Source organism: Motacilla alba, chromosome 19 (assembly GCF_015832195.1).
Source record: "Motacilla alba alba isolate MOTALB_02 chromosome 19, Motacilla_alba_V1.0_pri, whole genome shotgun sequence".
Classification (NCBI taxonomy): domain Eukaryota; kingdom Metazoa; phylum Chordata; class Aves; order Passeriformes; family Motacillidae; genus Motacilla; species Motacilla alba.
The window spans coordinates 4,287,532-4,302,279 of NC_052034.1; the positions used below are offsets into that span (position 1 = coordinate 4,287,532).

At 47.1% G+C, this 14,748-nt stretch overlaps 1 protein-coding gene and 1 long non-coding RNA gene across 5 annotated transcripts in view; one reads left to right on the forward strand and one right to left on the reverse strand.

Moving 5' to 3' along the window:
- LOC119709818 overlaps nt 1-8,316 on the reverse strand; it is a 28,847-nt gene extending 20,531 nt beyond the window's left edge. The window contains exon 1 of the long non-coding RNA XR_005259426.1: nt 3,342-8,316. This is a non-coding gene — a long non-coding RNA (uncharacterized LOC119709818). The remainder of the gene's footprint in view (nt 1-3,341) is intronic.
- The window catches only part of FAM222B (family with sequence similarity 222 member B), a 36,283-nt gene extending 23,731 nt beyond the window's left edge, over nt 1-12,552 (forward strand). For 2 of the 4 annotated variants that reach the window (XM_038158054.1, XM_038158053.1), the window contains exons 2-3: nt 2,135-2,262; nt 8,330-12,552. In XM_038158054.1, the coding sequence (XP_038013982.1) occupies nt 2,181-2,262; nt 8,330-9,894 (1,647 nt within the window). In that variant the 5' untranslated portion in view covers nt 2,135-2,180 and the 3' untranslated portion in view covers nt 9,895-12,552. The remainder of the gene's footprint in view (nt 1-2,134; nt 2,263-8,329) is intronic. The other 2 variants (XM_038158055.1, XM_038158056.1) reach the window with 1 other exon arrangement.
- Nucleotides 12,553-14,748: the final 2,196 nt, after the last annotated feature.

Here is a 14,748-nt window from a genome sequence, read left to right on the forward strand (position 1 = left end):
TTGTCTTCTGATTAAAAGGAGCTGGATTCTTGTTTTGTCTTTTTGGTCTTGCTGGGCATGATTTGGGACGAGGAGCTGCTGCCCACAGGCTGTTTGCAAAGTTTCACTGAATGTTGTGTACCCACAGTCACGACTGAATCTCATCCATAAAGGCTGAGCAACTTTTTGGTTCCTCAAGCAATTCCTTGATGTTGTGGATGTGACAGGTCTTCAGTCATCATTTCTGAAAGACTCCAAGAATTCCATCTCCTTCAGAGAATCAGAAGAAAATCTGGTTTTAGGTTTATTTTACCAGGTTTTACATATCTTGGACTTTGGGCAGTGCAGATTGTTGCTGTCTCCTAGGAATGAAATGGAGAATGATGCAAACGTGCTCTGTTGGTGGTTGTGCTGTCAGCCCTGCACCTTGGTGAGGTGCTGTGTGTGTTTCTCACGGCACCAGGTCCGTGTTACTCTGCGTGGGAAGGGTGAATGGGCAACAGCCTGGATTGTCAGACTGACATTCAGTGCCCAAAACCATTTTTGTTAGTCACAGTGACACCCAGCAGGCTCACTCAGCCACACTCGGTCAGCTTTGGACAGCACTCTCTCAGTGAAGATGCAGAAGCTCTCATAAATTAATATTTGTATGAGATTCCTTGGCCGTTGGTTTAATCAACCTTTGCGTGTTGAGCTGAGGAGATGCATAAACACGGAGCTAATGAGCTGTACACTGTGAGTAATTGCTGTGCTGCAGGAAAGCTTCGAGTCCACGCTGTTCACTCCACTGGTGTCAGCTTCCATGGGCAGGCTGACCTGTGCTGGTGGTCTGAGGAGAGCTTTTGCATTCAAGTTTTAAAAAGGTCTCAGCAGAAATCTGCTGTGGGAGGTTTCTGGAGCACGAAGGTGGCAGTGCTGACAGTGTCACGTCGCTGTCATCGCGTTGTTTGTGCCGTCTCAGCAGTGAGACTCTTTCAGAAGTGGCCTCTTAGAGGTTTTGGCAGATGTGGCTTCTCATGTCTGGGCTCGAGCTTTCTCCTTCCCCCCCTTTTGATCTTTCAATGCCTTCTCAGTTGTTTTAATTGGGGTTTGTGAAACAATGACTAAAATTAAATCAGCTTACAAGTCTTGAATCCTTCAACTCTTCCCATGTTTTGGAGGTCATATAAAAAGTCCCAAAGCCTTTCTAGCTGCTCCTTGGGTGCTTTGCTCTGTATAGCAGCACTGATGCTTGTGGACATCTGGACAAGGAGAAAAAAATCTGATTTCTCCAGCTTGGTTCTGTCACCCTGTTTCCCAGAACTTTCTAAAGTGCTGCAGCCAGGAGGATTTGAGCAAGGGCTTGGACCAGATGGCTTCTAGAAATCTTGTTCCAGCTTAAATCACTGTAATTCTAGTAACATTGGACACTTGAGCCCCAGTTAGCCTTGTTGCTGGGATCCCTCTTTGCACAGCGGTGATGGGATTTGAGAGGAGTTGTCCCGTGTTTATATACAAAGAGCTTTAGTGCTCCATTTCAAGGTTAGATTTCTTAAATGCTGGACCAAACAGAAGAGGATGGTGGCACCTCTGCAGCCCCTTTGTGCACATCTTGCTGTTCCCTCCCACAGCAGCTCGGGTTAACAAGTCTTTGCTGAAATGAAGGAAGTTGTAGCCATTCATCTTTCAGCCTAATGGACCACAGAAATTACAAGCTGTAGCATGCAGCTTAATCTTGCCACAAGGCAGAGTGCTGCATACTTTGCCTTCAATTTATGCATGCCATGCCTTTTTGTTAAGTGCAAAAGAACAGTTGACAGGGTTTCTCCAGAGAAGTTGCCTTGGTGGATGCCAGTACATTACAACATAGTGAAATGTGCGATGGTGGTTTCTTTACCATTCATAACAACCACCTTTGAAATGTGAGGACAGAGCTATGGATTATTCTCTGTGTGTCAGGCAGCAGAGGAGAGCACAGCAGCTATTTTGGTTTTAACCCTGCAGATGACCCAGTTCTTGAAGTATTTCCGTTGCCGTTAGGAGATGCAGTCAGGGCTGGAGCAGCGGTTGCGCATCTGTGCTTGGTCAGGCCTTCACCCAGGGATGGCTCTTTGCCTCTTTCTTTTCTCTGTTCCTCCTTGTATTATAACTTTGAATTGTCTCTCTGTTGTTGCAGTGTGCAGAGGAGTGAATGCCCCATGTTGTGTTAGTGCCTGTCTGCCATGCTGGCCTGTCTGCCAGGACCAGGCGACCTCTCCTTTCAGCTTCTTTCTTACACGCAGATGAACACTGGACTTCAGAAATGTGAGTGATGTTTTGTCTGCAGGATGTGGTTAACTGTTAAATCTGGCTCTGGTACCGCTGTGACATAAACATTTAGGATACAGTGGAAAAACTATTTAATGTAGAGTCTTTCTTTTGTTATGCCTTCAAGGCATCTGTCAGTAAAGGCTCTGAGAAATGGCTGTCGAGGTTCACATGTGTGCAGCTCCTCTGTTCCTGGCTCTGAAAAGGTTAATTTAACCACAGCAGGATGCAGCAAGTGAGGTTCCTGTGAGATTCGTGCCTCTCTGCTGAAAAGGTTTTGTGCTAAAAGTGTGCCAGTTGATTTGCTTCTCAGCACAACTTTTTCCTCAGTCTTTTTCGCTTCCCTTCCTGCAATTACTCGTAGACGCCAATAAAAGTTAGATCAGTCTAATGCAAACCTTTTGAGGTCAGCAGCTCTTGCTCTACATACCTGGGGCTTATACTGCAAATATTAGTGAGCTAGCCCAAATTACTAAAGTTCAAAGTTTCCATCTTCTTCTGATGTCTCTTTGGTGCCTCTGAAAATATGTCTGCAGAGTGCTCTGATAATTCTTTTTTGATAACTTCAGTCATTTTTTTCATAGTTGTACTGGTATTTTTAAGAACAACTTGTGCTTGGGAATGTAAGTTTATTGACTAGAGGTTTTTTTAACTCTTGCTCTGTCTCTCCTCTTTATCACTGAAGTAGCACACTGATTGCTCAGCTGAAATTTCAGAAATGCCAAGATTTCTATGTAAGGTCTGTGTGCTTGGTTCTTAGGGCTGTGACCTGTCTCTTGTGTTTGAAATGTGCTTTGGGAGATCTCAGTTTGCTGATGCACTCATTGCTTTTTAAGCCCAAGTGATTTGCAGTCCACTTGTAGCTAAATTGTTCATACAGTGAGGCTTGTGATGCTACAGAAAATAAATAGGGAAGATAATTTTGCATTTAAGAGTTACCTGCTCAGGGTCGTGGTCCTGCCAGAAGTGACTGACGCAGTTCACACACACACCTGAGCTCCCCCACAGCCCTTCTGCTGACTCCATGGGCTTGGTAAATAAAATATCACCCAACAACAATAAAAATCTTCACTCACCAAAGCCTGGTGATGGCATCAGGCTGGGCATCCCCTCCTTTCTCTTTCCTGTTTCCAGTGTGAGCGTTGCTGACAGCCTGTGGGGTGAGGATGTGCCCGGGTCTGTGCATTGCGTGAGATTTCTTTGTCAGAGCTTAGTTCTGAAAGCAAAATGCTGAGGTTCATGTGAGGGCAGCTGTGCATAAATCAGGTATTTGCTAATTACAGCTTTACAAGGCAGCATGCTGGTATGTTGGGCAGTTTTCCTCACCTGACGGTACCTGATGCTGTTTCTTGGAGATTTGCAGATCCATGTGCTGAAAGCTTTGCTGTGTCCTGCTCAGTGAAGAGCTTTGGGAGCTGCATTTCAAAGAATTTAGGACATAAAGTAGCTGGCAGGCACGGGCTGGCAGTGGTAATGCTCAGCTGTTGGGTTTGTTCTGATTTTGTGGAAGATAGGAAGAGGCTGCTGGTGCAGACCTCGCTCAGCCCCTCTGCAGATGTGGGCAGGATTAATTGGTGCATTTCTCTTCTGCTGGAGATGCATGAGTAGCCCAGCCCCTGGCCAGGGCAGAGCTGAGTTAATGAGCATTTTTTAATGAACAGTGACTTGAGACTTTTGATGGGGGGTGGAGGCAGGCTGTAATAATAGTGCTGTTGCTTTCATAAAAGGTACAGAATTCCACAGGATTGCCTTTCTTCAGACTTACAGTGTTTGTATTAATAATTTTTAAGTGTAGTTTTCTGAATCAGACTTCTTATTAGTGCTTAAAAATCCATATCAGCTCAATTACCTTTTTTTTTCCATATTCCCTCTCTAATAAGGGGCTTGTTCTTACAAGTGGTCCATGCAGTAGGAGTTTGGTAGATTAATATGCACATATTTTTTTCCTTTAGAAACTGGTGACTAAAGTACTTCCAATTTTTTGCTGAATTCCAACCTGAATTCAGGCTAACCCTGGAGACTTCCTTTTCCACACAGGGGATTTCTCACTGAGCCAGTATTGATATTCTCTCCTTCCTCCCAGTGGCTCCAGTATAAACCTGACTGGTCAATTGGGATATTTGAGGCAAAATTGTTCAGGCTGTGTCTGCAGCTGCTGTTGGATACAGCAGCAATGCCAAACCTTCTGGGGAGAAAAAAAGGTCGTTTTTCTGGGACAATGGTGCAAAATCAAGTGAAAGGTGCTTCTTAGGAAGTGTTTTGTTAGAAGGGAACATCAGAAAAGAGGAGATTGGACTGAATATGGGATCATCAGCTAAACTGAGTCCATTTGGGAGGGTTCTTTCTGTCAAGCCTTCAGAGAAACTGCTGAAATTGAGGGTTGTATGCAGAAGGTGGGCACAGCTGGTTCTGGCTTGTCCCAGTGCAGCAGCTCTCATTAGGGTAGCAATCCTGAAGGCCTGTTTGTATTTTGTTTAATGATAATGAAAATTTAACCATAGGCACCTTTTAAAAAGCAGTGGGTTTTAAAGTCTTAATGTGAAATGCACTTAAAAGATGTTCCATTAGTGCTGAGGTGAGGCAGGGAAATCTGTCTGGTTCCGTGACAAAAACAGCTGCAGTGATGGGACCAGGAGTGTGACCAGAGGAATCGGTTGCCACGGCATTAGCAGGAGTTGTGAACTTGCAGCTCACCAGATTATTGGGGTAATTGCTCATATGCACAGCTTTGCCTTATAATAAACATGAAATAATTACTTTTCAATAAAAGTATTCTGCCTTGCATTCACCATTAGGGAGCTTCCTGGAGCTCATCCCATTGTTCTCCTAATGAAGCTTCTTCCTCTGCCGTTGCCTCATCATTTTATTATGGCCTGATCTGGAATTCTTCCTCTTGCACACAAATGATGATATTCCAATACCAGCATTTTCTTTCAGACTATTCTAGCAGGTTTTTCATTCACTTAGTTACCAGAGCTAATTGCTCTTTGTTGGTTTGTAGGGTATTTGTATGGGATATTCAGATTCTTGCTCACCGTGTAATGCCTTTTTCCTAATATTTTACTGCCTTAATTACTACAGTCATGGAATCTTGCCTGTGGAACTACTAGCAAAGCACTTTGGGGCACTCAGAAATGCATCACCTTCAGGCCTGAGTAACACGGCTGAGTTAGCCTGGAGTAAAAGGAGCATCATCTTAGCTGTACATAAATCAGGTGCTGTTTGCTGTGGTGGTTGGGTTCAGAAGATCCCATCCAAGGGATTTGAAAGGTGGTTTGCCTTTGGTAAGATGCCAGACTTGATGGTGGGGTGTCATTTAAGTTTAACTGAGGGGTTATTTTCTCTCAGAGGAAGGGATTCTTCCAGCTTTGGGAGTAGAGGTGTGTCTGACTGACTGATGGCTGCAGCATGTTCAAACATCCATGTTTCAGCTGCTTCCTGAAACTTCTGTGTAACAGAAAATCAGATGATTGTATAAAAGAATACTCAGCGTGTCTGTTTAGTGTTTATATTTAATTCACTTATTTGCCTGTAGAAATGTAAACCAGGCTGGGAAATTTTGATGGCAAAGGTGTCTTAAAGTATCTCCTTGATTTTTCATCTGAAAATAGAACGTGACAGTGTCTGCAAGCATAACATAAACCATAACACAGACAGGTATGGGGTCCTTTGTCCTTTGATTCTTCTCTGGTTCATGGAGGGTTGCCAGGGTCACGTCTTGGGGAAGAAACAGACCTTAATGAGCGTGGACAATGCTAAAAATAAAGGTTGGGAGTTCATGGAGGCCTTGGCTTTTGAGGCAGGGTAATACTGGCAAATGCCTTTCAAGGCTCTCCTCTCTAGGGGCACAGCAGCTCGCTCAAAAGGGCAGATGTAAACCACCTGCCTGCAGAGACAGGTACAGGGACGTGCACAGAGAGATGTTTGGGTTAATATTTCCTTTGATTAAGAGAAAGGGATGAGAGCTGCCAGTGTCTGGACGGCGCAGGGAGCACAGGTATAACTGGCGCCGTGGTACGAGCTGTGCTAGAGATGGGAGACAAACTGCTCATAAAGCTTCTTATTTCACAGAAGATATTTTTAATACTTCCATAATTAACCTTTCTTCTGGTATCCATTCTGTTTTCCATTTTCTGACCTTTCTTTTCTGAAAGTGAGAGCTCTTAGAGCAGAGCTGCCCTCCCTCACCTGTGACAACAGGAAGCTGCAGGATGCAAAGAGAGAAGTGGCTGGTACTCATCTTTTGAGGCAATTTGCTTGAAAGAATCAGAGGTGCATTTTCAAGAGGAAGGGCTGTTTGCCTGGGAGCAGAAAGCTCTTTGCTGAAGCATTAAATTTCCTTGGGTCAGAGGGCCAGATATGGGGCTGGGGTATTCTTGGGTGGCTGCCACATTCCCTGTTCTCTCAGCACAGCAAATGGCATGGGGATGCTGAACATTTTAGCAAAAAGGATGGACATTTTTTTCCAGTGAAGTGTTTGCAAGGTGAGGTGGGGGGAAAATCAAGCAAAAGCTAAATTGGATTGTCAAAGCTGCAAGCCATTATTTGAAGATTATAAAATCAGCAGGAGTCCCATAGGAGTTAGGCAGCAGAGCTGTGGTGGGAAACAGCCCAGCTCTCTGCTTGGAATGTGATTATGGCAAGAGACACACACGCATTTCCCTAGATTTCTGAAGTTCTTTGCAGGAGCAGTTGGAGCTTGTGAGCCAGGTAGGTATCTGGTAAATCAGAGGAAGTGAAACCACACCTCTGTCTCCAGAAGGCTTTTGTCTCTGTCTGGGGAGTAGCATGTTTTTAATCCTGTGAGGTAATCACATCAATTTGCCAAGTGATGTGGGGATGTTGTCCTTAGCAAGGTGCCACCTTGAGAAGTCAGCTGAAGAAATAATTGCAGGCCATAAAATAATCAGCCTCCTTCCATTTGCTGAGTTTGGGCTGACAAGAGCTTCCTAATGCACAGAAAGACACTCAGTGCTTTCAGATGTCAGCACCTAGGAAAGGAGTGGGGTGTAAATGCAGGCTTGAGCTGAAGCTTTGATGTGCATAGGGTTTGCAGGGCGAGGGTTTGGTAGTGGGGAGATGCAGGAGCTGCTCAGAAACTTCCCCCATGTCTGATGGAGCCAATTCCAGCTGGCTCCAGGACAGACACACCTCTGGAACAACTGATTTAAGAAGGGGGAAAAACCTGCACAACTGCAGCTGGAGAGAGGAGTGAGGATATGTGAGAGGAACAGCTCTGCACAGACCCCCAGGGCACTGCAGGAGGAGGGGGAGAAGGTGCTCCAGGCACCAGAGCAGAGATTCCCAGGCAGATGTGTCCATCTCCCTGTGCTGTGGAGGTGGAGAAAGTCAGGAGTGAAGTTGAGCCCGGGAAGAAGGGAGGGGTGGAAGGAAGAGGTTTTTATTTCTCCTTACCCTAACTGGTTGAAGTGGTAATAAATTAATTTCCCCAAGTCTGTTGTGCCCATTTTGGTGAGTGCTATCTCCCCTTCCTTATTCTGACCCTGTGTTTCTTCTTCCATGCCTGGCTGAGGGAGGGAGTGACAGAGCAGCTTTGGGGGCACCTGGTGCCCAGCAGGGTCAGCCCACCATAGCATGGTTCCCACCTCAGGATTACAGGGGCTTCATGTTTAATTCATGTCTTTGTGCTTTGGAATTCCATGGTAAAGATACTGAGAATGGTTTGAAGAGCAATGGGGAGGCAGCTTAAATTAAGAGAATAACAACCAGCCCACCACTGCAAGCTGTGAGGAATATTTCAGCTGGAGACAATCTGATGTTTATAACACGTTACCTGTTTTTGTCCGACTGCAAACATACTCTGATGAGAACATGGTTTTGTTTTGCTCCCCTGGGTAGGTCTTGCCTTAAGCTGAACCGGGGCTCGTGTTGGTCACCAGGTAATAAAGGGAATGAGGCATCTGCTCCGTGACCTGCTGGTCTGGCAGGGTGAAGTTTCCTTGCCTCTTGAATCCTTGGAGATTTTCTCCCCTTGTTGTATGACTGTCTTGCCCTGGGGTCAATCCCTTGCTTACCAGAACTGACCAATTTCCTTTCTCCGCAGGGGACACTACACAGAAAATGAGATCTGCACAGTATCCTACCCCAGCAGAATTGGATGCTTATGCTAAGAAGGTCGCCAACAATCCACTGACTATAAAAATCTTCCCGAACAGCGTCAAGGTTCCCCAGAGGAAACACATACGCCGTACTGTGAACGGACTCGATACTTCGGGCCAGAGGTACAGCCCCTACCCATCTCAGGCCACCACGAAAACCGGCCTGCTGGCCATAGTGAAATCCCCAGCGAAAGGAATCATCAAGGACTTTGACGGGACGCGCGCGCGCCTGCTGCCGGAGGCGATGATGAACCCCCCCTCCACGCCGTACGTTGCACCAAGCACTTTATCCCACCCCCAGGCGCTCGCTCGCCAGCAGGCTCTCCAGCACGCACAGACTTTGCCGCACCCCCAGAGCATCCCGCAGCACCCTCAGGGTATTCCACAGCCACCCAGCTTACCGCACCCTCAGGGGATCCCGCAGGCGCTGCCGCACCCGCAGAACGTGCAGCAGGCGCAGGGCTTGCAGCACCCTCAGCCCGTGGCACACCAGACCCTGCAGCACCCCCCGAACGCGCTGCTGCAGCCGGGTTTACACGGAGGCAGAAAGATGCCGGATGCAGACGCGCCGCCGAATGTGACCGTGTCTACCTCAACCATTCCCCTCTCTATGGCTGCCACCCTGCAGCAGAACCAGCCACCGGACCTGAGCAGCATTGTGCACCAGATTAACCAGTTCTGCCAGGCCAGAGCTGGCATTAGCACTACCTCAGTGTGTGAGGGACAGATTGCAAACCCCAGCCCTATAAGTCGCAACCTGCTTATCAATGCAAGTACCAGGGTATCTACTCACAATGTCCCTACACCCATGCCTTCCTGTGTAGTAAACCCTGTCGACCATGCTGCTGCTGCTATTCCTCCTGCCTCTGTTAATGTGCCCATGGTCAATATTAACAGGGTGCCGCCCGCCTACCAGAACGAAATCAAATCGGTTGCGTGGAACCAGCACCAGCTTGCACATCTGCAGCAAATGTGTGGGGATGCTGCTGGGCCTGCTGGACTCGCAGGGAAGCACCCTCAGAGAGAGATCGCAGGGCAGAGTTTCCCTGGCAAAACTTCCAACTACCCTCAAGAACTGTGCATGGGCCAGTCCTTCAGCTTGAAGCCCCCCATCGAGAAGCCTACGCCTTCTCCGCCTGTGAACGGGTTGCAGGGACCTTTGCCATATACCAATGGGCACTATTTCCAGCCCCTCTGGAATAACATTCTGCCCACGCCCAACAGTGACAGCTCTGGGTCCCAGGACCTCACCATGCCTTTCCACGGGGGACAGCCAGCGGGAGCGACGCTGGATTGTGCGGGAGGAACTCATTACAGAGCTGGAGCTGGCCCATCCAGCCAGAATAATGTGATGCAGACCATGGATTACCTAAGTGGGGACTTCCAGCAGTCCTGCTTCCGAGACCAGAGCATGGCCGTGCTGGGAAAAGTCCATCGGCCTCCCATGAACCGAGCACCTGAACCAACCGATAGTCGAAATCTTCATATTCAACACCCAGGGTATAGATAGGCTGCAGTCACTTTCACAGACAAAAAAAAAAAAAAATTATAGGTTTTAGTCTTAATTTTAATTAATAAGCAAGGCATTTTTAACTTGCAAACTTGTGTGATCATTATAGTACCCATTGGAAGAAGACATACTGTATATTTAAAGAGCTTTGCTTACATGTTATCTCTCTCCTTTATGCATCAAATATTTAACATGCCTTTTGTGTCAAAGAATTTCATTACACTACTTCACGCCACAGCTGTTTCCTCACAGCAGAGTCCCCCTTTGTGCAGCTTTTTTTCTTTCTTTTGCCTTCTGCTGAGCAGCTCCTCGCTGGACTGAGGTTGAGTTGCTGCAGGGTTTTGCAGCCACATCTGTGCTCCAGCGAGAGCGAGGTAGTGGAGCTGCTTCCATTTCCATCTCAATTTCCTCGCAAGATTAAGAGCAACAGAATTTTGTCAGGGAGTAGGGCTTGTTTTCAACTCAAAAGCCCATTTCATTAATGCATTAAACATTGACCATTTGCACTGTCTCGAGGCTTGTGTAATTGAAAAAGAGCCTACATTTGAAAAGAGCCAGCTAGGGGTATGTATTTAGGCTTTAATAGAGGGAGAAGCTTTTCAGCTGTTTCTTGCCCACGTTTATCATTTAGACTTTGTCCAAAGTCAAAAGTCTCTGGCAGATTTTTCTGACACTTTGTGTGTGCTGGTCAGGGTGTGAGGAGGGGAACGGCGGGTTTGGGATGAAGGCAGCCACGGGGAGCTGCCTTTCTTCGTGTTCCCCCTCCCCGGTGCCCTTCCACCAGCCTCAAAGCTCACGTTGTCTGAATCCCTCGCTGCTAGGAGTCTGGCCAGCCTCGTGTGAAGGGAATCCAGACCCACTGACAACTCCAAAAAGGGTTCAGCCACTTCTCTGGAAGCTGGAATTACTGTCAGGGTGAGGGGCTGCAGCTCAGCCCAGCCCCGGCGCAGCGAGCGCGGTGCCGCTGCGGGATGGGAGGCGGTTGGTCTGAATCAAAGCTCCTCTCACAAGCCACTGTGGGATTGACAGTCCCCTGCTCCTCTCCATCAAAAACACCCCGGCGGATTTAATGGAACAATTCTTCTCCCTGGGAATTAGTGAAGCTATTTATAACATCCCTTTTTCCCAGGGTCTCGGTGCCTAACTCCTGTTCCTTCCCCACGTCACTTCCAGCAGCCAGTTGAGTCAGTGACTGTAGGACACTAACTACTGGGTAACCTCAGCCTCTTGTTCTCCTCTGTGTACCAAAACATCCCTTTCCTTTCTAACAGCCGAATTTATTGTAAGTAGAAAATTCCTTATCTCTGTTAACGAGACTAATACTTGAACATAATGATCACAATCAAGTTTGGAAATTAAAAAAAAAAAGGAAAAAAAAGAAAAAAAAAAAGAAGAAAAAGTTTAAAAAAATAAATGCATTGATTCTTTCTATGTACACTGGCTAAAAAATATTGCTCTACACTGTAACTTTTAAGTGTAATATTTCTGTATGAATGTCGCCTGGTAGTGTGGGTTTGAGTAGCATTGTGTATGGGTGAACCCACTGGCCTCTGCCATCCACTGGCCTCCCTCACAGCCCTTGGAAAAACAAAGCCTTAAGTATTTGCTCCTTGAACTTTCCTTAATGAGCATGGTTTAAAAAAAAAATCTTAAAGACATCATACAAAATTAAAAAAAAAAAAATTAAAAAAAAAGTTTTGAAGTGACGTCATAGTTGGCTAGAGATTCTTAAAAGTTTTTCGTAAATGGGAAAATTAGAAAACATTTATTTGTATTTTTTTAATTTAGAATGTGTAGTCCTGGGCTGTAACAAATATTTAGGTTTCAAAGCTTAGCAGAGTACGTTTCTGACTCCTTGCGTAAGTTAGTACACTTATATCATGTCATTATTTAAATTCTTTTAAGTGTACTATAACCCGTTCTTTAGTGGTAACTCCTGAGCAAAGTTAAGCAATTTGACTAAAGACGGATTAAATTATGTGTTGGCTTGTGTTGCCTTATATTTAAAAAAAGGAAAAATTGCCTGATTGTGTTATGCCAAATGATAGCAACATGAAGTCCTAATTTATTGTTTATAATCGTATTCCTGCAGTCTTTGTGAAAACTGGTAAATATACATCTATGATAGAACGAAAATCCTGAGGCTTTTCATGCAATATTTTTCTGAATCCATTCTGTTGGAGCCAGAGTTCGAGTCTGAAGCTGCTTCCCCTACAGTCACCCCGTCGTCTCCCCCGTCCCAAACCCAACCCAGCGAGGGCTGTGCTCTGACCTCACCCCTCCCTGCCTTACACCTCACTGGAAGGTGTTGTGCTACCTTTTTACTAAATCAAACCTTGGCCTCTCCTCTGTTCCGTAGCCTGCTCCAAATCTGAACCCAGACTGTTACTAAAAGCTAATTTTTAACTCCTGCTCTTCTCCCGAGAGCCTGAGCAGAGTCCTGTGCCGTGGTGGTGGTTGCCTGGGAGGTGCTTGGTGGTGTTGGCAGCACGCTGTGAGTTTTTGGGGACTGTTCTGCACAGGTACAGCCGCGACCTCCGAGGCTTTGCCCCGGTACAGCAGGACCGGGAAGCGAAATTCCTGCTGAGACTCATCCAGGTGGGACATTGCTTGAAAAAAATAAGAATCATTTTACTATTAAAATATACTGAAACCTTTCCTTTTGGTCTGGGAGTGAGATTTTTCTTTGAACCAACCCTTTTCACCTCTGCAGCAGCTCTGTTGTGACGGGCTCTCCATCCTTCCCTGCTCACCCCTCAAGAGAAGCACTGTCCTGCCTCATTCCCAGGTGGGATTTTGGGTTGGATCCGTGGTGTAGGTGCCCAGGGTGGGTGTCTGGCTGTGGCGCTGTCACCAGGGTGAGGAAGGGAAGAGCCTCGTGGTGCCTCGTGTGGTGGGAGCCGTGCCCTGCTCTCCTGGAAATGTGGAAAAACCTCCCGTGGTTTTTTCTCTCTGCCTGGCGCAGAATTAAGAGGAACCAAAAAGCTGGGAATGTTCCTTCTCTTCCAGGAGCCCCTTGTGGGTGGTCACCAACCTTTGGGGCTCACACTGCAGCTCCTCTTGCCTTTCTGTCCGTCTGTCCATCCCTGGGTCAGTGCTTGCCCTTCCTCTGACTCCTGCTGGATCCTCAGTGCCTGCTCTGCTCCTTGAGGGATGACTAAAGCTCAGGTGTTTCCCGAGCTCCTCACTCTCCCTCAGCAGCAGCACCATCCTCCCCATCCCCGCACCACTTCAGAACCTCTGGACTTTAGGAAGTCCCTGGACCTTAGGAGGATCCTGGGGAGGATAAACACGAGCATGGTGTGAACCCTTCCACAGGGAATCCGTGCCCCATGTTGGGAGCAGAAGCTTTGGAGCTGTTCAGCCACCAGCCCGGTTTGTTACAGCCCAAAGTGAACATTTTATAAAAGACACTCGAGTTTTCTTTAAGCTTTCCATGTCAGATGTCTCTGGGGCCCTCGGCTGCTCCCGTGGAAACCAAACAGAGCTGTTTGCTGGGGATCACTGGGGAGAGAACTGGGATTGCTGCTGTATTCCATTAAGCCACAAGACTGATGATCAAGGCTGCTGCTTCTGTGCAGCCGTGTACCAACTAGAATTATTATTATTATTTTGTCCACAGGAAAAAAAAAAGAGACCTGGTCCCTCTGCCCCTTCTGCTGGCTTCATGCAGTGTGAGGTGGCCATGGAGTCACAGGGTAGGGGCTTGTTCCAAAGGGAATTTGGGGAAGGGTCTCCATGGGTTGCTGGGATAGGAACGTATCAGGCAGAGTCTGGCTGACTGCTCCAATAAGAGGAAAGGTTTGGGAAAACAGAGACAGAATCTCAGAGAGAAAGGTGCTGAAATAATGGTTAAAAACAGGAGGAGGAGTGGAGGAGGGGGTTTGAGCCCTGCCAAAATTTCAAAGGGGATTTGTAACATTTGTAGTCACCTTCCAGAAGATGGGACCCGCCAGGGTTTCCTCCCCTCTCCCAGGATTGTACATCTCATTTAATCTTTGCTTCCATCTCTCAGAAGGACAGGACTCCAACCCCATCTCCTGTGCTCACTGCAAGCCTGAGTGTCAAAATCCCTCCTTCCTGCTGTTCCCACTGTTCCCCACATGCCATGGACATTTGGTTCCCACATGGTTTTCCTGGAATTTGGGCTAAACCAGGCAGCTTAGCCTGGCTGAGCTTAGGCAGGAAGAGCTGTTTGCCCAAGGGCACTGCTGCATCCCTCTCCAGCACCCAGAAATTCCAACAGCAGCCACTCCAGTCATCAGAGCTTCAGGATCCTCTTCTCCTTTGACTCAAAGCTTCTTTGGTATCTGGTTTCTTCATCCGTCCCCCCAACAGGAACAATCTCTTCTGCAAGGAGTTTTCTGGGAGACTTTCTCATCATCTTTGCAGCCAGTTGGACCTGGAGCAAGGATCTGAAAATGATCCAGCAGGAGCTTGGTGGGAGCAGCTGCTGCCTCCACCGAGGGATCACCTGCAGCCGCAGCTGAGCTGAGGGCTTTGAGTAAAATCCAACATTTTAAAACTTCTCCTTTAGAGCCAAATGGGTTTTTCTTCCAAAGATTTTGACGCAAGGTAGGCAACACCCAGATGTTCTCTGCGAACTCCAGCAGCTCCAGCAGCTTGTGATGCTCAGAGAGGAGCAACACTGGGGATGCTGCAAAAATTCAGAGCTGAAAAAATCCTTGTGGGGTCCTGGGGGGTCCAGAGGGTGGAGGAGCCAAAGGAAAGTGGCACAATTGGGCAGCTGCTGGAGGAGCACACACTGGACACCTCCAGCAAGAGCCGCCTTTCGGATGCTCTTCAACATTCAGCAGAGCCAAATTGCAATAAAATTACCGGAGTGTTTTATCT